The following is a 26,884-nucleotide window of genomic DNA, read 5'->3' as shown; positions in this document are numbered from 1 at the left end:
TGGTTTTATTGTGTGATCATATAAATGAATTGCAGTATCAAAACTTGGATTACAAGCTGACATGGATTTTTGTAATTTACATTTTGCCTTTAAGGATTTTTTGAATAGCTCTTCTTTCCCCTGTTGAAAAAGACCACTAGAAGTAAAGACTATCTCTAAATATGTACATTTATTAACACATTCAATAGCCTCTTTATCTAAATAAAGCGATTCCTTCAAAAAATTTCCAGGCTTGTTTAAAATTAAAAGTTTTGTTTTGGACAAGTTTACATCTAGACACCGGTCAATACAATAAGTATGCAATATATCAAGTCGGTTTTGAAGACCTTTTTTAGTGTTTGATAATACAATAATGTCATCGGCGTACATAAGACAATAAATTCTACGCCCATTGATATCAACAGCATCAGATCGTTAATGAAAAGCTTAAATAAGTTTGGACTTATAACATCCCCTTGTCTTACCCCAACTAGCGAGCTGAAAGATGGTGTTAATACATTGCTGTACACATCTTTTAAAATAGTATAAAATTTTCCAGATATGTTATTTTCCAATAATTTATATTTAATAACACAGTGTATGACCCTGTTGAAAGCCTTTTTAAAGTCCACAAAGCAAGCATAAATTTTCCCCTCTTTTTTGTTAGTATATTTGTCTAATAAGGTTTTTAAAACAAACATATGATCAGATGTTCTACTCTTTTTGAAAAAACCAATCTGACATGGATGAATTATATTATTTTTATCAAGATGAATGTCAAGTCTTTTATTAAGAATACTGTTAAATAATTTTCCAAAGCATGAATTTATTGCTATGCCTCTGTAATTTTCAGGTTTAATAGGAATCCTTCCTTTAAAAATTGGACATAGATAAGATAATGACCATTTGAGAGGGTATGTTCCAGAGCAGAATACTAAATTAAAACGGTAAACAGGAAGTTGCTGAGTGATGAATATGAAAACGCATCACACAGTATAGCTGACTTATATAAACCCTGAAACCAAATTTCAGAAATCCTGGCATTGTAGTTCCTGAGAAAAATGCGACGAAAATTTTCAACTTGGCCATCATGTGTAAAATGATAGTAGTGTTCCGTAAGCAGGAAGTTGTCGAGTGATGAATCTAAAAACGCATCACACGGTATAGCTGACTTATATAAATCCTGAAACCAAATTTCAGAAATCCTGGAATTATAGTTCCTGAGAAGAATGCGACGAAATAAAATGGTAAGTGTTCGGTAAACAGGAAGTTGTCGAGTGATGAATCTGAAAACGCATCACACGGTATAGCTGACTCATATAAATCCTGAAACCAAATTTCAGAAATCCTGGAATTATAGTTCCTGAGAAGAATGCGACGAAATAAAATGGTAAGTGTTCGGTAAACAGGAAGTTGTCGAGTGATGAATCTGAAAACGCATCACACGATATAGCTGACTTATATCAAGTCTGAAACCAAATATCAGAAATCCTGGTAGTGCAGTTCCTGAGAAAAATGTGACGAAAAATTTTCAACTTGGCTATCAGGTGTGAAAAGGATACAAGTGTTCGGTAAACAGGAAGTTGTCGAGTGATGAATCTGAAAACGCATCACACAGTATAGCTGACTTATATCAAGCCTGAAACCAAATTTCATAAATCCTGGTAGTGTAGTTCCTTAGAAAAATGTGACGAAAAATATTCATGGGACGGACAGACTGACTGACACTGAAGGACTGATGGACTGACTGAAGGACAGACAGAGGTAAAACAGTATACCCCCCTTTTTTTCAAAGCGGGGGTATAAATATTCTTCCCCCTGATTTTAATATCTCATTTGGAATACCATCCAATCCTGCAGCTTTATTATTCTTTAGTTTATTTATAGCATCCAAAATTTCTTTTAGGGTTATTTTGTAATCTAGATCACAAAAAGTTGGATTTTTTCTAAATTTTTTATTTCTTACTAATTTCCTCTTATCTGTCTTTAAATTTGTCAGAGTTAAAATTTAAAGATTGAAAATATGAAAACCAGACATTACTTTGAATAGAATTTTCTGGACCATCCGAAATATCTTCTTTTAATTCTTTAATGAGATTCCAATAACTCTTTGGATTATTATCCCTTGGATTATTATCCCTTAGATTATCCAAACTGTCAAGAATGTTTTGTTTATGTTCTATTGGAATTAAAAAATGGCTTTGCTTCCAAAGCGAAAGTAGAATGTCACACTAGAATGTAAATTTTCAAAATGCTTGCGAATAATTCATTCTTAACATAACATAAAATCTATTCTTCTTTATTTTTTTCACCCTAACTTACAATTAATATCATTCCTAATTATTACTATATCTCTTCGTATTAGGTCTCCATCCTGAGACATCTGCTCCATCTCATGACAAATTTTTCTCATTTCCTGAGTTACCTTCTCAATTTGTGGCTACAAAATAAGACTAGAGGCTCTAAAGAGCCTGTGTCGCTCACCTTGGTCTATGTGCATATTTAACAAAGGACACAAATGGATTCATGACAAAATTGTATTTTGGTGATGGTGATGTGTTTGAAGTTCTTACTTTACTGAACGATTTTGCTTCTTACAATTATATCTATAATGAACTTTGCCCATTAGTAACAGAGAACTATATTTTGTAAAAATTTACATATATTTACCAAATTAATGAAAATTGTTAAAAATTGACTATAAAGGGCAATAACTCCTTAAGGGGTCAATTGACCATTTAGGTCATGTTGACTTATTTGTAGATCTTACTTTGCTGAACATTATTGCTGTTTACAGTTTATCGCTATCTATAATAGTATTCAAGATAACCAAAAACGACAAAATTTCTTTAAAAATTACCAATTGGAGGGCAGCAACCCAACAACCAGTTGTCCAATTCATCTGAAAAATTCAGGGCAGATAGATATTGACTTGATTAACAATTTAACTTCTTGTCAGATTTGCTCTAGATGCTTTGAGTTCATAGTTATAAGCCAAAAACTGCATTTTACCCCTATGTTCTATTTTTAGCCGTGGCGGCCATCTTGGTTGAATGGCCAGGTCATCGGACACATTTTTCAAACTAGATACCCCAAAGATGATTGTGGCCTAGTAGTTTCAGTGGAGATTTTGTAAAAGATTACTTATATTTATGAAAAATGGTTAAAGATTGACTATAAAGGGCAATAACTCCTAAAGGGGTCAACTGACCATTTTGGTCATGCTGACTTATTTGTAGATCTTACTTTGCTGAACATTATTGCTGTTTACAATTTATCTCTATCTATAATAATATTCAAGATAATAACCAAAAACAGCAAAATTTCCTCAAAATTACCAATTCAGGGGCAGCAACCCAACAACCGATTGACCGATTCATCTGAAAATTTCAGGGCAGATAGATCTTGACCAGATAAACATTTATATTCCATGTCAGATTTCCTCAAAATGCTTTGGTTTTTGAGTTATAAGCCAAAAACTGCATTTTACCCCTATGTTCTATTTTTAGCGGTGGCGGCCATCTTGGTTGGTTGACCAGGTCACGCCACACATTTTTTAAACTAGATACCCCAAAGATGATTGTGGCCAAGTTTGGATTAATTTGGCCCAGTAGTTTCAGAGGAGAAGATTTTTGTAAAAGATTAATTTAATTTATGAAAAATGGTTAAAATTGACTATAAAGGGCAATAACTCCTAAACGGGTCAACTGACCATTTTGGTCATGTTGACTTATTTGTAGATCTTACTTTGCTGAACATTATTGCTGTTACAGTTTATCTCTATCTATAATAATATTCAAAATATAAACCAAAAACAGCAAAATTTCCTCAAAATTACCAATTCAGGGGCAGCAACCCAACAACCGATTGACCGATTCATCTGAAAATTTCAGGGCAGATAGATCTTGACCTGATAAACATTTTTATCCCATGTCAGATTTCCTCAAAATGCTTTGGTTTTTGAGTTATAAGCCAAAAACTGCATTTTACCCCTATGTTCTATTTTTAGCGGTGGCGGCCATCTTGGTTGGTTGACCAGGTCACGCCACACATTTTTTAAACTAGATACCCCAAAGATGATTGTGGCCAAGTTTGGATTAATTTGGCCCAGTAGTTTCAGAGGAGAAGATTTTTGTAAAAGATTACTTTAATTTACGAAAAATGGTTAAAAATTGACTATAAAGGGCAATAACTCCTAAACGGGTCAACTGACCATTTTGGTCATGTTGACTTATTTGTAGATCTTACTTTGCTGAACATTATTGCTGTTTACAGTTTATCTCTATCTATAATAATATTCAAGATAATAACCAAAAACAGCAAAATTTCCTCAAAATTACCAATTCAGGGGCAGCAACCCAACAACCGATTGACCGATTCATCTGAAAATTTCAGGGCAGATAGATCTTGACCTAATAAACATTTTTATTCTGTCAGATTTCCTCAAAATGCTTTGGTTTTTTAGTTATAAGCCAAAAACTGCATTTTACCCCTTTGTTCTATTTTTAGCCGTGGCGGCCATCTTGGTTGGTTGACCAGGTCACGCCACACATTTTTTAAACTAGATACCCCAAAGATGATTATGGCCAAGTTTGGATTAATTTGGCTCAGTAGTTTCAGAGAAGAAGATTTTTGTAAAAGATTACTTTAATTAACGAAAAATGGTTAAAAATTGACTATAAAGGGCAATAACTCCTAAACGGGTCAACTGACCATTTTGGTCATGTTGACTTATTTGTAGATCTTACTTTGCTGAACATTATTGCTGTTTACAGTTTATCTCTATCTATAATAATATTCAAGATAATAACCAAAAACAGCAAAATTTCCTCAAAATTACCAATTCAGGGGCAGCAACCCAACAACCGATTGACCGATTCATCTGAAAATTTCAGGGCAGATAGATCTTGACCTGATAAACATTTTTACCCCATGTCAGATTTGCTCTAAATGCTTTGGTTTTTGAGTTATAAGCCAAAAACTGCATTTTACCCCTATGTTCTATTTTTAGTCGTGGCGGCCATCTTGGTTGGTTGACCGGGTCACGCCACACATTTTTTAAACTAGATACCCCAATGATGATTGTGGCCAAGTTTGGTTTGATTTGGCCCAGTAGTTTCAGAGGAGAAGATTTTTGTAAAAGTTAACGACGACGGACGACGACGACGGACGACGGACGACGACGACGGACGCCGGACGCAAAGTGATGGGAATAGCTCACTTGGCCCTTCGGGCCAGGTGAGCTAATTATATGTGATTTAATTATGAACTGGTTTCTATTAAATTTATATAACAGATGAATATGCACACTAATTTTTTACTCATCTTCGCCTTTAGGTTTCTAGCGATCCTTCAATTATTGAAGATTATCTTACTATTACCCTCACAATAAAATTAGATGTGATTTAACTATCAATTGGACCTTTTAATGTAACTATATATACTAATTGACAATACACTTACTACTTATTAATTGCCATTTTGAACTCTATTGCTTGATGAGGTTAGAGATTGTACCCACACACTCATGCACTTGAGTTAAGCACATTACCATGAGACAGTACTCACACACTCATGCACCCAGTTGAGCACATTACCATGAGACAGTACCCACAAACTCATGCACCCGAGTTGAGCACATTACCATGAGACAGTACTCACACACTCATGCACCCAGTTGAGCACACTACCATCAGACAGTACCCACAAACTCATGCACTTGACTTGAGCACACTACCATGAGAACACCAAGTTGGTTCGTCTATTAGATAACACACTGATTAGCAGGAAAGTAATTGTAGATAATTATACAGGCACTGTTTGTTTCGTGTATTTAATTTTCACAAACAAATCTTCTAATAATAATAAATAATATTAACCCCTATGTCTTCTGTCTGGACTGTTGTCTCTAATTCACTTTTAAGAAGATCAATCTGTTTCTTCAGGTCCTGCACTCTGAAATGTATCAATAGGAAACTCAATATGTATGTGCCTGTATTATCTCAGAAACTTTGTCAGTGGTCATGTGACAGATGACCTCAACTATTGAGAACCCCTGTGTATTTTAACGAACCCTCATAAAAAAAATCTTGACAGGAAACAAATTAGAAAAAACAAGAATGTGTCCCCAGTACACTGATGCCCCACTCACACTATTATTTTCTATATTCAGTTGAACATGAAATTGGGGGTCTAAACTCTAATTTGCCATTAAAATTAGAAAGATCATATCATAAAGAACATTTGTACTAAGTTTCAAGTTGATTGGACTTCAACTTCATCAAAAACTACCTTGACCAAAAACTTTAAACTGAAACTTGCACTTTCATTTTCTATGTTTAGTGGACCATGAAATTTGGGTCAAAAGTATAATTTGGCATTAAAATTAGAAAGATTATATCATTAGGAACATGTGTACTAAGTTTCAAGTTGATTGGACTTCAACCTCATCAAAATCTACCTTGACCAAAAACTTTAACCTGAAGCGGGGCGAACGGACCAACAGACGAACGAATGAACGTACAGACCAGAAAACATAATGCCCCTCTACTTTTGTCGGTGGGCAGAAAAATAACAATCTTAACAATTCATAAAATATATTTGTTCTTTGAAAGTTTTATCTGTTGACTTTTTATCATCTAACAATTAAAACATAAAACCTGAAAATGAACATAATTTCTGACCTTTTCTTTCTGCTCAGTTCCTCATTTCTCTTGAACTTTAAGTCATTTTGTACTTCTTGAGTCTACAATAAAAGGTTAAAATCATTTCTGTGATTATACAACTTTAGATGCACAGTATTCATGTTTTGACAGGTAATTCTCTTAAGGACAAAATATATTGAAAAGCATCAGAACAGTTAAAGACTAACTTAATATTTTTATAGTTGGTTCTTATGTTGTATTGTTACACCACTATCCCAGGTTAGGGAAGGGATGGGATCCTGCTAACATGTTTAACACCGCCACATTCTGTGTGTGCCTGTACCAAAGTGAGGAGCCTGTAATTCAGTGGTTGTCTTTTGTTGCTGTGTTACATATTTGGTTTTTTTTTTTTTTCCGGTACATTAATTAGGCCATTAGTTTTTTCATTTGAATTGTTCTACATTTGTCATTTCGGGGCCACAAATAATTAAATTTACAACAATGTAAGGATTTATTCCACGAGAGGATTTCAACTTTACCTTGTCTGTGAAAGCTTCGATTTCTTTGCTGCTTGCTTGAGCCTTTCTAGCATAGTCCCTTAAACTGTCAGTCTGGAAAAGAAAATATATGCAAATTTTGGAAAACAATCAATATGAAAAATCAGGGATCTACGATTGAATAATATTTTGAAAATTCCACTCATCAAATACAGAATCAAAAATATTACACGTCAGTTTCATGTGTCCCTTCATTCCATACATGATCAGATTTCGTTATGCCTACATATGACGTTATTGATGTATATGAGACTTAACTTTTTTTATATGAAGATTTCCTTGCTCATCATAACCTTACTGGAAAAGCTTAATATATAGGCTTATATGCAGGATTTTGCAAAATCATGAAAACCGCAGTATGAAGAGCTTTGTTTGAAAAGATTTCTGGTGTATGCATAGCTCTGTTAAGAATAGAATCTCTTTATTTACTTTTGTTTTCATCTCCTTTTCAATGTCTTCTTTTCTTTTTTTCATGGCATCTAATTTCTTCTGTAATGGAGCAAACATTTGTTTGGCTTGTTTATATTCCTCAGCTTTTTTATCTCTTTCTGTTTTATACTTCTCATAAAGTTTCCTTTTTTCGTCATACTCCTACAAGAAATGATTCAAAAGTATGGAATTATCTATTAGTTTACTTTTCAGTATAAAACAATGTTTTTTTGGTAAAAAATTATCTAATTTCGAACACATAAAAATGGAAAGCCATAAATCAATGAATAGGCCATTTTATTTAATTGTTTATTGTCACATGTACAAGTGTGTAACCTTTTGATTTATTTTGAAAAATTTTCAAATTCTATTCGCAGATTTTTTTTCTGTTGAAGAACACATTAAAGTATGTTGCCAGACAGATTACACATCATGACATGTAGTTTTTAACACACACTTAACAATTACAAGACAACCTCATAAAGGGCAAAAATCTACTATAAATTCAGAAGTAATTGGTATTCTTGAAAACATATTTTAAAATTACTGAGATATCAGTAAAACTTGCCTACAGATACATGTATCAGATATCAACATGTTAGTTCTTATCGTTAAATTTCGAGTACAATATATATCTACAATACCCATAAAAGAGGCTAAAAAAAAAGAAAAATGATTTTATGAATTTATACATTTGGCATAAAAAAAGTTTATAATGAATACTTACCACCCATGGTCTTTTCATTTGCAATATTTGAATCTTTGATAAATGTCTTTCTCGCTCTTCAAAATTTTTGACATCTTGTTCAAGCCTGGCATTCTTTTGTTTTTCTTGGTCTAATCTCTCTTGTATGTTCTCAAACCCTAGTTCTAATGATCTAGCTTGTTCCCTAGCTTTCTTTAATTTCTGATGGTTATCATATAGTTCATTGTTTATCTGGAAAAATAACAATACTGTGAATTTTGAGAAAAATGTTTGCATAATAAAAAGTACAATGCCTACTTTAAGACTGCATTTTAACATTTATCTATTAACACCTAAAGGTAAGTAAATGGTACCTCTTTAGCAAGATGAGTTGCAAAATGGACAAAAAGAAAGTTTTAATAGTAGAAAATGTAAATAAGGGTTTTTTAGGCATTTTTGTCGTTGTTTTTTAATTAAGGAATAACAGTACTGTAGTTGAAGAGTTGCCACCGTCAATTGTAGATTTGACGGTTGCAAATGCAGTTTTACTGGCGACGCCTAGCGGAGACAGTAAAACAGAGATTTGCGACTGTCAAATCAAAATTGACGGTGGCAACTCTTCAACTACAGTACTGTTATTCCGATTCTAATGCATTTCAAAAAGAAATAATACGATAAAACTTTGAAAAATGTCTAAATTTGACAAATAAAAAAAAAATCCGCGAAACTTCATGAATGATTTTGGCGCAAAGACGTCATGGATAAACATGACGTCATACAAATGAAAACTTACAAACTGGAGGTTATTACGTTACCTGTACGCTTCAAATTCGGATAAAATAACTTTAAAACATCAAGTTCGAGGTAGGTGTTGTTTTATTTTCGATTATATAGTAGTAATCGAACATTAGTTGATTCAATATTTTCAAAATGGTTGTCCCTCCTTAGTTACGCCTGGTCAACTGTGGATTTGACGGCAACTTTTAGCCAATGAAAAAAATTGTTACATACAAATTGCATTAGAATATATAATTTCACATAGAAATTACAAATGAAAATTACCATAGAAAGAGATGATTTGTTCTATAGTTTCAAACAGAGAGCATGGATGTCAACTTACTATGACATGTTGCATCATTTTCAATTCTATTTCCGTTTTAACTATTTCCTTTAGTCTCATTTTTTTCATTCAGATTAAATAAAGATCTTGCCAAACATGTAATAAATTGTATATAAAACCTTGCCAAATTTTGCAATGAATAATCAAGGCTTTTAAATATTTTTAAGATTAAACAAATGTACTGCACTTTGGTTAACATATTGGTTTGTTTAATTTTAAAATAAGATTTATTGTTAGATACATACTGATTTCTCTGTGTTTTCTAACAATTCTTCTGAAGTCATTTTAGCAAAATCAGCCACTTTTTCTTGAGGTAAGAACTGACAAAGATTATTTACTTGAATGTTCTTCTGAGCTACCAGTTCATCTACCTGAAATACAATAATAGAACATTGTTATACTATTGCACAAATAAGGAAAAAACAACCAGTTTTCTGTTGTAAACAATCTCCTAGTTGACAACAATACATCATCAGCAAAAGTTAGTGAAACATGTTAACTGATGCTGAATAAAAAAAAATTCATCTTTAAGGCTCTTAAGAAAGTCTTTCCAACTTGTGACTAAGTATGTCTACTCTATCAATGAGTCAGACAAAGTTAGAACTATTTTTGTTTACATATTCCAAATTTTTTATTTATTTTTTTTTCAAATAAAAGGCAACAGATTTTAGCACAAAAGTTGAAAATGGAATCCTGAATAAACATTTCTTCATGGTTTGTGTGTCATGCAATATTTCCTTCCTACATGTATGTAATTCCAAAGACTTCATGAAATAACTTAGCCTCTGTTTGATACTTACTGCTCTATGTGTAGCAGGTCTTCCATTGATGGTCCATTCAGATTTGTTGTTCTTGTTGATTTCTCTGTGTATAATGTAATTTTCTCCATCTTCATTAAACCTTAATATAAAATATGTGTTGCTGATTTATAATAAACTCAATTCAGAGACAAAATAAACATGATTAATGTCATAAATGTCAAAGTTTTTACCATTGGAATCTCAACCGAAAATTAGCTTCATCTAATGTAAACTGTTGGTCAATGTTTGTATAAATTTAATTTTGCAGCAATAATAAATTCTAGATTCTATTTTTTAAAATAAAATACTGATTTCCTCTATTATTTAAAAACAAGAATGTGTCCTCAGTACACGAATGCCCCACTCGCACTATCATTTTCTATGTTCAGTGGACCGTGAAATTGGGGTAAAATCTCTAATTTGGCATTAAAATTAGAAAGATCATATCATAGGGAACATGTGTACCAAGTTTGAAGTCGATTGGACTTTAACTTCATCAAAAACTACCTCGACCAAAAACTTTAACCTGAAGCGGGACAGACGGACGGACGAACGAACGGACGAACGAACGGACAGACGGACGGACGAACGAACGGACAGACGGACGCACAGACCAGAAAACATAATGCCCCTCTACTATCGTAGGTGGGGCATAAAAATTGTTTTATATCTCTTTAATCACAGTGCCATATTAAATAATAATGTATAAGAAAGTGCTTACAAGACAGGGAAAGAGGTGATGCCCAATATCTAAATTTGATTGACCCTCGCAACATGTTGTACAAGTTGAAATTAGGAAAGTTTACACATTGAATTTCAACAAAGAGTTCTATGTGATTACTCCTTCATTATAATCCCTCAAAATACCACCCACTGAAGTCCAGGATAGTACCAACTTACAATTCTAGCTCTATTTTTCCTTTATTACATCCATATTTGATAAAATCAGCCACCTGCTGTGCTCTTCCCAATATACTTAATTTTCCACCTAGTCCTATACATATTGCACACACTATTGTTGATTTTCCAGTTCCATTTGGTCCAATTATCACGTTCAAGTATGGTCCAACTTGGAATTCAACAGAATCATATGTTCTACAACAAATATAATAACATTACAAATATATTTCATATAAATCGAGGGAGATAATGTAATTTTGAAATAACAAGTGAAACTGTTAGCTACTGCTCACTGATGATACCCCCGCCGCCAGTGGATAATATAATAGTGTAAAAATATGCAAGTGTTCAGTAAACAGGAAGTTGTCGAGTGATGACTCTGAAAACGCATCACAAAGTATAGCTGACTGATATAAACCCTGAAATCAAATTTCAGAAATCCTTGTATTGTAGTTCCTGAGAAAAATTTGACGAAAATTTTCAACTTGGCTATCATGTGTAAAATCATACAAGTGTTCAGCAAACAGGAAGTTGTCGAGTGATGAATCTGAAAACACATCACACGGTGTAGCTGACTTATATAAACCCTGAAACCAAATTTCAGAAATCTTTGAATTGTAGTTCCTGAGAAAAATGTGACAAAAATATTCATGGGATGGACGGACAGAAGGATGGATGGACAGACAGAGGTAAAACAGTATACCTCCCTTTTTTAAAGCAGGGGTATAAAAATCTTGTCATACTGTTACATGTGACAATGCACTACAGGTTAATTACCAAAGGGAAAATATTATAAACAAGAGTTTGTCCCTAGTACACAGATGCCACATCCGCACTATCGCTTTCTATGACATACATGTACTGTCCAGTGGACTATGAAAATGGGGTAAAATCTCTAATTTGGCATCAAAATAAGAAAGATCATATCATAGCAAACATGTGTACTAGGTTTCAAGTTGATTGGACTTCAACTCCATCAAAAACTACCTCGACCAAAAACTTTAACCTGGAGCGGTACAGACAGACGGACGATTGAACTGACAGACAGACCAGAATACATAATGCCCATAAATGGGGCATAAAAAAAGTTATAACATTGTAACCAGAGAGCATGAATTTCATTACAAAAATTGCTCGTCTCCACAGGGACCTCTGTGTAACAAGACAGCAAGTTAACTGACTGAGCTAAAGAAGTACTTAAGCTTCCTAATTAAATGTAGCTCAACCGCTTATGGCTGACTAAGTATCTACTACATTTTTCTAAGGGAAGCAATCCTGTCACAATATTTTATAATTTTTTTTTTTTTTTAACTTTTTTTTTTTAAACTATTTTATAATTTGTTTGTGTTCAACTTAAGGTTCATGTGGACCATCAAAATTCACTCTGAGTACAGACAAACCTGTGCATCTGGAAAAGTTTTAAGGCATAGCATGCCCTAGATAACTATAATTTAAATGCATTGTTATGATTCAGAAAAATTCATAACTAACCGGATTTTGCAGTGCACTTTTTTTTGTCCCATCAGAAAATGATAAAATTAACAAACAAATGAGTTTTGCTTGTGGTCCACTCTGGTACACTGATTAAATAAAAAAATATTGTCAGGTATCTATTGTCCATGTCAAACAAAACAGCTCACTTCAATAATACCTGTGGGGAATATCTCAAACCTCTTTCCCAACTTAGTTTATTTTGGTACCTTCTGGAGGAATGAAAACTAAAGGCTCTTAAGAGCCTGTGTCGTTCACCTTGGTCTAGGTGCATACATGTATTTAACAAAGGACACAGATGGATTCATGACAAAATTGTGTTTCGATGATGATGATGTGTTTGTAGATCTTACTTTACTGAACATTCTTGCTACTTACAATTTTCTCTATCTATAATAAACTTGGCCCTTTACTTACAACAGAAAATATTTTGTAAAAAAATTACAAAAATTTACCAAATTAATGAAAATTGTTAAAAATTGACTATAAAGGACAATAACTCCTTAAGGGGTCAACTGACCATTTTGGTCATGTTGACTTATTTGTAAATCTTCCTTTGCTGAACATTATTGCTGTTTAAAGTTTATCTCTATCTATAATAGTATTCAAGATAAATAACCAAAAACGGAAAAATGTCTTTAAAAAAATAACATGAATTCCGTAAAAATTACCAATTGGGGGGCAGCAACCCAACAACTTGTTGTCAAATTCACCTGAAAATCTCAGGGCAGATAGATATTGACTTGATAAACAATTTTAACCCTTTCAGTTTTGCTCTAATTGCTTTGATTTCAGAGTTATAAGCCAAAATCTACATTTTACCCCTATGTTCTATTTTTAGCCATGGCGGCCATCTTAGTTGGTTGGCTGGGTCACCCCACACATTTTTTAAACAAGATACCCTAATAATGATTGTGGCTAACCAGGCTAAGTTTGGTTAATTTGGCCCAGTAGTTTCAGAGGAGAAGATTTTAGTAAGAGATTACAAAAATATACGAAAAATTGGTAAAAAATGACTATAAAGGACAATAACTCCTTGAGGGGTCAACTGACCAATTTGGTCATGTTAACTTATTTGTAGATCTTACTTTGCTGAACGTTTTTGCTGTTTACAGTTTATCTTTTTCTATAATAGTATTTTCGATAATAACCAAAAACGTCAAAATTTCCTTAAAATTACCAATTCAGGGGCAGCAACCCAACAACCAGTTGTCTGATTCATTGAAAATATCAGGGCAGATAGACCTTCACTTGATTAACAATATTACCTTTTGTCAGATTTGCTCTAAATGCTTTGGTTTCAGAGTTATAAGCCAAAATCTACATTTTACCCCTATGTTCTATTTTTAACCATGGTGGCCATTTTGGTTGGTTGCCTGGGGCACCGCACACATTTTTTAAACTAAATACCCCACTTATGATTGTGGCCAAGTTTGGTAAAATTTGGCTCAGTAGTTTCAGAGAAGATATTTTTAAAAGTTGACGGACGACAAGTGATGTAAAAAGGGCACTGCAAAATCCTGTTAAGTTTTTATTTTTCTAAAAAATATTCAAAATGTATTTATCTAGGGCAGGCTTTGCCTTAAAACTTTTCCAGATGCACAGGTTTGTCACGCAGAGTAAATTTTAAGGTGAAAACACGCCCATTTTAACCAAAGGGTCCACATGAACCTTAATCAAGCAGGGACAATCTATACTATTTGAAGTCCCTGGTTCAAGGCATACTTTGTCGGATAGCCTACTACAGTTTTTCATTGGGTAGAGAGCTTTTAACATTATATTATAAGATTTGTAGTCTCCTGTGGCCAATGCCCGGCAATGTAAAACTTGTGAAAAGTTGCCTGCTACTGTTCTGTTGAACTTACAAAATATTTTCAAGCTTGATTCTAACTATTGCACCTTCCTTAAATGTAACATCTTCGTGATTATTGTTTGTTAAAGCCAGCTGAGAGCTATTCTGTCTCCGTTGCTTTACAGAATTTTTCATTTTTCAATATTTTTGACAAAATTTCGCGGCAAATGTTACAAACAACCATTAAACTTCCTGTATGTGTTAGAAGCTAAATTCAGTATTCAGTCCCGTACTCGACTCAAAGAAATAAAAAAAAATCGTAGTGTATTCTTATCCTTCACAAATTCTTATTCATTCTTATTCTTATTACAGGGACATAAAAAATTTGATTGAAGTTTCAGAGAAGATATGAACATTCAGTATTGAATCCGGTTCCTTACCTGGAAGAAGAAGAAGAAGAAGAAGAAGAAAAAAGAAGAAGAAGAAGAAGAAGAAGAAGAAGATGATTCTATTCTATTCTACCATATAGTGACCGCCTTCAACAAATTGAAGATTATGTCACAGGAGGAAACTTACAACAAGACATAGATTGGAAAAATGTACAATTTTTAAAAAATAGGAAAAATTAAAAATTTAAAATGTTTTGTATAATAAAGTAAGATGTTGTAATTGAGTTAATATTGATGCTTTGAAATTGAAGATTTGAAAGAGTCGACTGAAGTGCAATTTACAATGTTGTCCGGTAGTTTGTTCCAGTCGGTGATAGTTCTTGGAAAATATGACTCTTTTCTGTACTGTGTTTTGCAGGATGGAATTTGGAAGCTGTTCGAATTTGTATGTCTTGTTTGTCTTTTTTGTGGAATTAATTTATTTTGTTTAGGGATTGCAACCTTTTCGTGTTCAATTTTGTAGAGCATTACCAATCTGGAGTCTTTTCTTCTGTCAGAGAGACTGCGCCATTCAAGATGTTGTAACATGTTACCAACGCTTGAGGTGTTTCTGTATTTGTTGGTAACAAAACGCGCAGCCCTCCTTTGAACTTTTTCAATGCTATCTATGTCTTGTTGTAAGTATGGATCCCAAACAGAGCAAGCATACTCTAGTGATGGTCTTACTAGGGACTTATATGCTTGCTCTTTAATGGATGTTGAACTTATGTTCAGGTTCCTCTTTAGAAAGCCTAGTGTGCTATTAGCTTTCTTGCATATGTTGTTAATATGCACATCCCATTTAAGGTTTGAACTGATGGTGACCCCCAGATATTTTGCTGTTGTTACATGTTCTAAAGAATGATTGTGTAATGTGTAGTTAAATGTGATTGGTTTTTTATTTCTGGTGACTGAAATTACATTACACTTATCTGGGTGGAATGCCATTTTCCAGGTAGTTTCCCACGATGCCAGTTTGTCAAGATCTTTTTGTAGTGTTAATGCATCGGAGTTTGATTTTATTGCCAAATAAACTATTGTGTCGTCTGCAAATAAACGTACTGTAGATGTTAGACCAGATGGAATGTCATTAATATAGAACAAGAAAAGACTTGGTCCAAGAACTGACCCCTGTGGAACCCCTGACTCAACTGCAACATACTCAGATTTTTCCCCCTCTAGAACTACTGCCTGTTTGCGATTGCTAAGAAAATTTTGTATCCAGTAATTTAATTCCCCCTGTATCCCGTAATGATGAAGCTTATTAGTTAAAAAAGAATGTGAAACTTTATCGAATGCTTTAGAAAAATCCATGACCAAAATATCTGTTTGTTTACCATTTTCCATGTTTAGTGAGACATCGTCTATAAATTCTAATAGTTGTGTTTCGCAGGATCGATTTCTGCGAAATCCATGCTGTAGGGGATATAAAATGTTGTGATTATCTGCATGTTTCATGATGTGTTTTACTACGATGTGTTCTAAAAGTTTGCAACAAATACATGTGAGTGATATAGGACGGTAGTTTTCAGGGTTATATTTTTGGCCTTTTTTGTATACAGGAGAGACATGGGCAGTTTTCCAGTCATCTGGAACAACGCCTGTTTTGATTGACTTCTCAAAGATAATAGTGAGTATGGGTGCAATTTCATGTGAAAGTTCTTTTAAAAATCTTGGTTTAATTTCATCTGGTCCTGCTGCTTTGTTTGGATTTAAGTTATGTAAGAGTTTTTGTATACCTTCTGTTTTTATTATTAATTTTGATATGGGTGGAAAAGAAGTATTCTGTGGCGTGTTACACTGTTTGACAAATTCTGTATGAGAAATATTAGATGCTGGTGTAAATACAGACTGGAATTGTGCGTTAAGTGCCCCAGCTTTTTGTAGTGGATCAGTTAGAAGTTTGCCATCTTGTTTGATTTCAGTAATACCACTATAATCAGTTTTTTTATGTTTAATGTAGGTCCAAAATTTTTTCATAGTGCCAAAATTTGTTTCATCTTGTGGTGGTAATATGATGCTTTCAATGTATTCCCAGTATGATTTTCGTATACTTTTCTGCACCTGGTGTTTAACCTCTTTGTATTTTTTAGCAAGTGATGCATTCCCAGATTTTTTTGATTTTTTATAAAGTCTATCTCTTTTTCTAATGAGTCTTTTTGTTTCTATTGTGACCCATGGGTGACCGTCCTTTGTTTTTGCTGTTTTATGTGGGATGTGATCTTTCACTGCTTTTGTTATTGTTGTTTTAAAACAGTTCCACATTTCATTTACACAAAGATGTTGCTGATTTTCACAGAGATGTTTATATAAGGTGTTAATTTCTTGTTTAATTGTGCTCCAGTTTGCTTTTTTGTATAATGGAATTATTCTTGGCTTTTGTTTAAGTTTTGATGAAGCTATTGCAAATTCTGCGAACACAATATCATGATCAGATAGGCCAGGGATAACTTCAACACGCTGTACTTGGTTTGGTAAGTTTGTAATTATCAGATCAAGAATATTGTCTTTACGTGTAGGGACATCAACAATTTGTGTGAGACATGTGTCGTCAAGTGAGTTGCCAAAGAAGTAATGAAGGTGTGGGTAAGTAGTGTTTGGTTTTAATGATCTGTTATTCCAATCCCAACCTGGGAGATTAAAGTCTCCCCCTATAATAAGCGTAGAATTTTTTATTTGTGTGGCTTTTCTTATCAGTTATGAATGATGAACAGTTATACAATATAGCAGACAATATTTGTTAAAAATGGCTATAGTTTAGACAGACGTAGAGACAGACAGAGACGTATACGTCTCTGTTTTAGTCTTGTGTCTAATTTTTCGGTTTGATTTAAAGTCATTCGTGTATTTGTGTGTATTTTCATTTTAAAATGAAAAAACAAATAAATAAAAAAAAAAACGTTGCCGCCAAAGAAATAAGTACAGAAATCTGAGTTGCCCCTTGTTAGGGTTAGGGTTAGGGTTTGGGTTAGGGTTAGGGTTAGGGTTAGGGTTAGGGTTAGGGTTAAATAAATCAACAAAGGGATGGCAAATAACATGCACTCGTCTGATAACGCCTTGGTTAATGTACAAAACAATTAACGAAAAGCAAATAGGCACTGGCTACGGTTACATGGAAATGTCTTTCGATGAAATCTTAGGGATTCAGCTTGCAAATGTAGAAAATTTGCTGAAAAAATACTAAGTTCACTAGTCTGGAAAAATATTCATTAATTAAAAGATTGGAGTCTAACGCATCTGTCATATGCAGTTCAACCTCACATACCCAGCGCTAACTGGCAAGTGATACAGCAGTTGAACCACTTAGACCACTACATTACGAGGTCGTATGCAATAATTATATAAACAGCAACTCTCCGCGACAGTTATCGAGATAGAAAACACAGGGATTGAAATCTCGATAAAACTTGGATATATATACACCTGGGTTTATTCAGGTGCTACAGGAATGTTGCAAGATAGAAATGGAAAGTTCAAAATTGGAAGATTGAAAGACACTTATAGATTGAACTACTATATAATGAGAAATAATTGTTATTATTTCGTACAAAACGAATTTAGTTAAAGTGTTAAAAGCAATATACCCAGAAAATTACTACCAATGAAAGTTTACCTTAATTTAAATGAGGTCAAATGAACGAATGTCTACGAGATATGTTCAGATAAGCAGTTCTTTTATTTACTAGTAGTGTAATTAACCAAAACCTAATTGCGTTACAAGCTGCAGCATTACGCAATATAGGTCAGGTAAACTCTATTATACACTTTGAAACACAACATATGTTACTTTTGGGAAGATAAGAGTTCATAATAGTGCACTAAAGCATATTTTTTTTTACTATAACGCGTAACAACTTATGTACGGTTTCATTTGGTATCAAGAGATAAGAAATGTGCTAGGTTAAAAAATAAAAAATATTGCAATCACACGAGCACCAGTCAGCCTTACAGCTACCCTCTATTTCATTTTTTTCCAAGATGTAAAACATTCAAGATCTTTTATATATCAATTGACATGTAGGTTGACATAGCTATAAAGAAACCTTGAAACATGGTGCCAAGAAATATGTTCTTTGCATGATTAAAATTAAATAAATTTTCATTTTTCAAGTAAAATGATAAATTTCATTAACTTTAATATGAATATATGTATTAAAAAGTAAAAATTTCAAGATATTTCTCTTATATATTCAAACGATTGTCGAAAAAATATTTGTGACTTTTTGTCCTGTGACTTTTTGTCCTATCAAATTTGTGACTTTATGTCCTGTGACTTTCTGTCCGTTTACCGTCCATTATGGTCAAGCACATTATAATGTACATGCGAAAAGTTATAATTTTTAAGATATGTTAAAAATCAACGGTTTGAAAAGCTAAATACACTAAAAACATAAACCAGGATGGTCCGAACAGAACATTCAACAAAAAGCGTTTTCACTGAAGTTCCTTAAGTATGCAAAGACAAACAATAACGACAAAACTTAAAGTGATGCTATAAAAAATATTTGATCTGTGCATATTTTAAACGAATGAAATTACATGTAGAAAATGCAAAAATAAACTATAAATGGGCGTTCATGTAAACACCGTGCAGACAGAAAGTTGTTGTGCTAGCAATATATAAATATGTTATGCCATAATGGTTAGATATCATCACTAGTTTATAACTTAAGTAAACATTTACATCCATGGCAGTAAAACCACATCAGAACCATTTTTGTTAAGTTTTATTTTTACCGAACCCGACGAGGTACAGAGTAGACATAAAATAACTAAGTAGAAATTTCAACATTTTTGAAAAAATTTAAATGTTCGATTTTCAAATCTTAAAATTTCGACTTTATTCCAAAATTTCGGCTTTTCTATTCGTATATGTCAATATCCATTAAATAAACTCAAAATTTTGTTTTCATAATTGAAATATCGACTTTAAATTCAAATGGTTATAGAAATTGTCGACTTTCAAAACCCAAATGGCAACATACGAAGAATGAAGAGAAGACAAACAGATCTACAAACCACTACATTGAGCAAAAAACAACCACAAGGAGTGGTATGAGTGCCAATGAAACAAATCGCTATCCAATTGTCATCACCTAATTAATTGGGCATTTAAAAAGTCAGAATGTGAATATATATGTTCAAAATCTTTTAGGTCATTTTTTAGTAGCAATAAACAAAAAAACTATGTCAATTGGACATGCTTTGATACTATATCTGCCCTTGAATTTTTACTAGATAACATTTTTGTTCGCTTTGGAGATTCCGTATATCGCCAGGTTATCGGAATTCCAATGGGGACTAACTGTGCACCACTTATTGCGGACCTGGTTTTTGTATTGCTATGAGTTACAATTTATGACAAAAATCAGCAAAGACCCATCGAAACAACATCTAATACACAAATTTAATAATACTTTTAGATATTTGGATGATATTTTGGCTCTCAATAATGACGACTTCAGTAAGTATACTAAAGAAATTTATCCTGTTGAACTTACTTTAAATAAAGCTAATACTAACAATGACCACTGCCCTTTCCTCGATCTTGATATCTATATCATTAACGGAAAGCTTTATACTAAAATTTATGCATTGGCTAAAGGTATAGGGGGAGGGTTGAGATCTCATAAACATGTTTAACCCCGCCGCATTTTTGCGCCTGTCCCAAATCACGAGCCTCTGGCCTTTGTTAGTCTTGTATGATTTTTAATTTTAGTTTCTTGTGTACAATTTGGAGTTTAGTATGGCGTTCATTATCACTGAACTAGTGTATATATTTGTTTAGGGGCCAGCTGAAGGACGCCTCAGGGTGCGGGATTTCTCGCTGCATTGAAGACCTGTTGGTGACTTTCTGCTGTTGTCTTCTCTATGGTCGGGTTGTTGTCTTTTTGACACATTCCCCATTTCCATTCTCAATTTTATGTGTACATATATGACACAAACATCAAGCTTAATTGGTCACAAAGCAAGGAAAAGAAGAAATAAATAAATGAGGGAAAACGTTCTTTTCCAAACTGTGAATTGCTACCTTAGCTTGAGTCTGGCCTCCTGCTTTCTGTTTGTGATAGTCTGAAATTTCGACATTACAAATGGTTTATTTTATAAATACGGAGCGCCCGAAGCGATTTTCTGAATTTACATTTATTCGGAACGTTTCAGAAATCCACCGTGAATTTTCTGAACTCGGCTTTTATATGAGCTATAGACATTTATATAGTATATAGTAGATACTTGTGTACTCTCGACTCTTTAATTAAGGTCTTTCCTCTACGCGAGGAGAGACCTTATTGTTTTTCTAATTTTACACATGTTGTTGGTTTGCTGTTTCTTTAACAAATAACCAACATCTCCCCATAGAACATTCATTAAATATGAAAAGAAAATAGGATGGTGCAGACATCTACATTAAAACAAATTATGATAAAACGATTTTTGCAATAACAATCGAAGTTATAAAGTAGACACTGTTATATTACAGAAAAATATGTAAGATGTATAAGATTAGAACTGTACCTAAACTCGTTTACAACATTTAGACAGAGAGTTACAGCACATATAAACACTATAGATTTGAATTTAGACAGATTGTTTATTTGATGTGATTTAGAAAAAGGCTAAATCCAATTGCATTTTAAACTACTTATCTTTTGAAGTGGCTTTGATTCGGGTCGTTTCTATTCCGCAGGTGTTCAAATGCACCTCTTATATTAAACAAATCGGTTAAATGTTTTTTTATACAAAGAAATAATGTATATAATTTGACAGTTAATCAAATGAAAGTTTATAAGTCAAAATGGATTTAAGGAAATGCCAATGGGTTTTAAGTATTTCGATATCTGTAATTCAGAATTCATCATTCTGTGGATTTTATCATTCATAGCCCTACAGATGGATACAAGTACAAGGCATATGATATGTGTCGTTACCGCATGGCTTATGGCGGTAAGTACAAATCTTCTTTTGCAACTATAATGTATTATTAATTTATAACACAGAACTTGTGTTTTTGTTTTTTTTCTCTCATAAAAATAGGAAGATGGGGTAAGATTGCCAGTGAGAAATGATGTAGAGGTGTAGTTACAATATAAGTCATCGTACATTCAACAGTGAGCAAAACCCATGCCACATAAAAAGCTGTAAAATGCACCGAAACTGTTATGAATATATCTATAGGAAGACAAGGTCCAGCTAGATGACCATACTGATTGAACAGCGAAAGCCACTACCTGGCTGGCAAGACAACTTACCACTGTGAAGGAGTACTCCATTGTATCTGATTTTATGTTCTTTATATGCCCTGTTATTTGGGAAATAAAAATATCCAATTCTATTATACTCTATTCTAGTACTAAATTAAAATTCTAAAATCAATATTTTCTTTTTATTGGCATTTTGTTGATTCCGCTGTTGGTAGACGATCAGCATCTTCTGTCAAGTAAGTTTATTGGTACTGGGCTCATGATGATTCAAAACTTTCAGTTGGTAAATTTAAATTTCAAATTTTGTTATTGCTACCATTACTTAGACGATAACTCCCTTAGACGGGGTTTGGCTTTTCTTTTTTTATGTATTTCCGGCAATGTTCTCGCTATCATGGCAATCTGGTTATAATGTTTTGCATACCAAACCCTAGGCCTCAAACATTCCGTGTGAAGGACTTAAGAAACACTTATGTACGAATGTGGGCCATGCCCAGGCACTTGTCTCTGCATAAATAATACCAATATATCTTTGTGTTATACAAATTTCGAGATACAAGTGACCGTGATGTGCGCACTAAAATCAATATATTGAGTTGCGTTCGGTGCGCTTTTCTTGGTGTATCTTTCTTCTACAACTGGGTCAGCAACAATCATTTTGTTACTGTATGTTAACAATGTAGCATAAATCATTAACTGTATACCGAATATAAAAATATTGTAATGAGCTGCACGAAAAACGTTTTGATTGTCGAAAAATTAGTAATGAAATTTGTAAGGCTTATATACCTAATACTCTATTACATCATGCTTTAAAGCCTCCAATATGCCTCTCAACAACTTAACATGATAACCTAATATCACATTAAGATGAAAGCTACAAGGTTTCAATCTTTATAAATATTAATTTCAAAGAATAAATCAAGATATTAAGATATGGTTAACCGCATGGGAGATATAAAAGTTGAATCATAGCATCACGTTTTGTTATTTCTTCTTCTTTTTTTTCGGAACTGAAGAGTAGTTATAGAATTAACGTGTCGATATAATTATCTCTATTTCCTGTAGATGATAAAGTTTGTTCCTTTGGGTATATAAAGTTTCAATGATATGGTCAGAAAAACACAAAAGAAACAAAAAGAAAAAAAACGAAACAAAAAAAAAACGAGAGAGAGAGAGAGAGAGAGAGAGAGAGAGAGAGAGATACCTTTCAAAATATTTAAATCTGTATGGGCATTTCGTACTGAAAAATTTTATACCACTTTTTGACAGAAATTATCGTTTCTGGTTGTAAAATCATAGTGCAACATTTCTTATAAAGTAATTCATATATTTCTACGTTCAAATATATATTTTACATCCTATATATACATGTCATATTCGAGAACTGTTTAATTCTAGACATATATAGTTGTTATTTGGAGTCAAAGTAGTTGTTCTTATAATGATTTGGAAGAGAACCACTAGTATAGCCTTTGTATAGTTATCAACCCTCGTTTAAATAATAAAAACCCTAAATTTAAAAGAATTAAGTGTAACAAAAAATGATAACCCTACGTGCAGTACTCAGACATAGAAACTGATCAGTCAGCACAATTTATGAAATGGTTTAATACCAAGATATATTAGATATTTGTTTTAAAATGCCGTGAAATCATCTGAATCATTTTCAAGTCTTTTTTTCAGAATCGAAGATGAATCTTAATTCTAAGTATAAATTACATATCAAGCAAACTTTTTTGATAAGTGAATAAGAGATTGGCAGGTTACTTGGAAACCCATTTATTATACCTTCACATCACTTAATAAGTTTTTGTAGTTTTATCTCTTCGAAAGTTTATCGTACGCTATTATGGTTTGATAGACTGTTCAGTGCATGCTACAATGTATCCGTGCCAAATGCAGATGACAACCGAGATGTTCCACTTGTCTTAACCACATTATGGCGCCAATGAAGACAATTTGTTCGCAGGTTTTTACTTGCCATTAATTAGCAATATAACTGGTTCCAAAATTGTAGCAGGAATTTCTCACCCTTTTGGACAACGTTAGTCCCTGTCTTGACAGGATTCATCCTTTACATTTTCTGAAGACTGTAACAAATATCTAAAGTATTTTGGCCATGCTGTTGTTTGTTTATTTTAATGTTTTGATTTTGGATTGATCTTATGGTATCTTCTCTTTCCTTTAAGAATGACTAACTTAATTAGGTTTGTATTTCATTATTCATGGATTTAACTTCATATTAGGTGATCAAGAAAGCTGAAAATGGTTGATCAACTTAGACCAAGGGACATCATAGGTATAGTCAAATTCTTAGGTCAACTTAGCCCAAGGGACATCATAAGTATAGTCAAATTCTAAGGTAAACTAAGACCAAGGGACATCATAGGTATAGTCAAATTCTTAGGTCAACTTAGACCAAGGGACATCATAAGTATAGTCAAATTCTAAGGTAAACTTAGACCAAGGGACATCATAGGTATAGTCAAATTCTTAGGTCAACTTAGACCAAGGGACATCATAAGTATAGTCAAATTCTAAGGTCAACTTAGACCAAGGGACATTATAGGTATAGTCAAATTCTTAGGTCAACTTAGCCCAAGGGACATCATAAGTATAGTCAAATTCTAAGGTAAACTTAGACCAAGGGACATCATAGGTATAGTCAAATTCTTAGATCAACTTAGACCAAGGGACATCATAAGTATAGTCAAATTCTAAGGTAAACTTAGACCAAGGGACATCATAAGTATAGTCAAATTCTAAGGTAAACTTAGACCAAAGGACATTATAAGTATAGTCAAATTCTTAGGTCAACTTAGACCAAGGGACATCATAAGTATAGTCAAATTCTAAGGTAAACTTAGACCAAGGGACATCATAAGTATAGTCAAATTCTAAGGTCAACTTAGACCAAGGGACATCATAAGTATAGTCAAATTCTAAGGTAAACTTAGACCAAAGGACATTATAAGTATAGTCAAATTCTTAGGTCAACTTAGACCAAGGGACATCATAAGTATAGTCAAATTCTAAGGTAAACTTAGACCAAGGGACATCATAAGTATAGTCAAATTCTAAGGTCAACTTAGACCAAGGGACATCATAAGTATAGTCAAATTCTTAGGTCAACTTAGACAAAGGGACATCATAAGTATAGTCAAATTCTAAGGTAAACTTAGACCAAGGGACATCATAAGTATAGTCAAATTCTTAGGTCAACTTAGACCAAGGGACATCATAAGTATAGTCAAATTCTTAGGTCAAATTAGACTAAGGGACATCATAAGTATAGTCAAATTCTCAGGTCAAATTAGCCCAAGGGAGTCTTAAGCTTAGTTTATGCATTTCAAATATGTGCTTTGTGTTTTGAACTCATCAAGAAGTAAAAAGCAATCACTAAGAAGCAACGATTGTCACTATAAAATAGAAACAGGAGCTCAATTACCAATGTCGAGACATTTAGTTTGTATACGGCATGTATTACAGTATCATTCTATGCGTTTTCGAAAACCGAATTTTCATTAACGACTGTACAAAAAGTACTCTTATTTCTGAAAATTCGTGCCACTAACAGTTTGGGATTTTTTTTTACGGGAGAGAACTTTTGTTCTGCAGTAACTTGACCATTTTGATATTTGCCACAATATCACCTGGTGCTTGTTCTGAATCCCTAATTTCTCATGCATATTAGTGCATGTGTATATATCATGATCTTGTTGTTTACATTGCTGCAGATGATATTGCATTTGATCTTGTGAGAGACATATATAATCTTGTATAATCTGCAGCTGTATTATATACAGTTGAATATACTGACAGGGATTATGCCACGACAATAGGCATACAAATAATATCTGAGCAATTGTAGTAGCACCTATACCTAGGTTATCTTAACTACTAGGCGTTGTTTATACTGTTTTCTAAACGCACACACACGTTGATATTTTACTGGGTGGTAAAGAGTTCGATTTACAAGTTTTATTATCAAATATCATATAACGACAAAGACATAGTATTGCTACCGTTCTTGTATTTTATTTTAATGTGATAAAAGTGAAACGAGATACAATAGAGGGCAGGTTACAGTTTGTATGCGAGTTATAACAGATTTGGTTTTTATTGGTACGTCATTTTTTTCGTATCCGTACGTTAAAACATACTGGTCCTTTAAGAAAAGTTTTGTACCAAATGGTTTTCGATTGTTTTGATCTTTGAAATCGGATATATTTATTTTTGGGGTTTGGGGGAGTGTACTATTGTAAACTTGAACCGTACATGAAAAAAACCATAACAAATATCAGGTGATAGTTTGGAACACCAGACGCGCGTTTCTTATTTATAATACTCATTTGAGGCTTCATTGGCCGAGTGGTTTCAGTCGTCCATCTGCTATCCTGACAACACTGAAGTTGTAAGTTAAAACCCCGCAAGTCGTAGGATAGTTTAACTCCGATCTTAATCTACTATGATTGCTAACGGGTTTATTCGGCTTCCCCCAAGAATAAAAAGTGATTCTCGTATCTCTTTTTTGATATAGATCAGACCGTTAGTTTTCCTGTTTGAATGGTTTTACACTAATCAATTTGGGCCACTTTATAGCTTGCTGTTCGGTATGAGCCAAGGCTCCGTGTTGAAGACCGTACTTTGACCTATAATGGTTTTTCTTTTACAAATTGTGACTTGGATTGGGAGTTGTCTCATCGCCATATCTTCTTATATCTTTTGAAGTCATGATAAACACCAGAAAATAAATCAATCTGTCAATTGCAAAACAGGTCAGTGGCGTAAAAATACAAAATACAAAATCAAGTTCGGTATCGAAGAACATTAAAACACCCGAAAGTTTTGGAA

General features: G+C 33.3%; 2 protein-coding genes across 2 annotated transcripts in view; one reads left to right on the top strand and one right to left on the bottom strand.

Moving 5' to 3' along the window:
• LOC139521200 (structural maintenance of chromosomes protein 5-like) overlaps positions 1–14,673 on the bottom strand; it is a 36,159-nt gene extending 21,486 nt beyond the window's left edge. The window contains exons 1-10 of the mRNA XM_071314569.1: positions 14,471–14,673; positions 11,115–11,309; positions 10,215–10,314; positions 9,660–9,785; positions 8,337–8,546; positions 7,610–7,771; positions 7,163–7,234; positions 6,663–6,724; positions 5,859–5,934; positions 2,302–2,419 (exon numbers count right to left, since the gene is read on the bottom strand). Of these exons, the coding sequence (XP_071170670.1) occupies positions 2,302–2,419; positions 5,859–5,934; positions 6,663–6,724; positions 7,163–7,234; positions 7,610–7,771; positions 8,337–8,546; positions 9,660–9,785; positions 10,215–10,314; positions 11,115–11,309; positions 14,471–14,592 (1,243 nt within the window). The 5' untranslated portion in view covers positions 14,593–14,673. The remainder of the gene's footprint in view (positions 1–2,301; positions 2,420–5,858; positions 5,935–6,662; positions 6,725–7,162; positions 7,235–7,609; positions 7,772–8,336; positions 8,547–9,659; positions 9,786–10,214; positions 10,315–11,114; positions 11,310–14,470) is intronic.
• Positions 14,674–21,349: 6,676 nt separating this feature from the next.
• LOC139521202 (protein madd-4-like) overlaps positions 21,350–26,884 on the top strand; it is a 33,805-nt gene continuing 28,270 nt past the window's right edge. Inside the window, exon 1 of the mRNA XM_071314571.1 lies at positions 21,350–21,770. Coding sequence (XP_071170672.1) covers positions 21,636–21,770 — 135 coding nt within the window. The 5' untranslated portion in view covers positions 21,350–21,635. The remainder of the gene's footprint in view (positions 21,771–26,884) is intronic.

The sequence above is a fragment of the Mytilus edulis genome, chromosome 4 (genome assembly GCF_963676685.1).
Source record: "Mytilus edulis chromosome 4, xbMytEdul2.2, whole genome shotgun sequence".
In the NCBI taxonomy this organism is placed as follows: Eukaryota; Metazoa; Mollusca; class Bivalvia; order Mytilida; family Mytilidae; genus Mytilus; species Mytilus edulis.
Note: the sequence above shows the minus strand (reverse complement) of the source record. Positions and strands in the feature narration are given on the sequence as shown.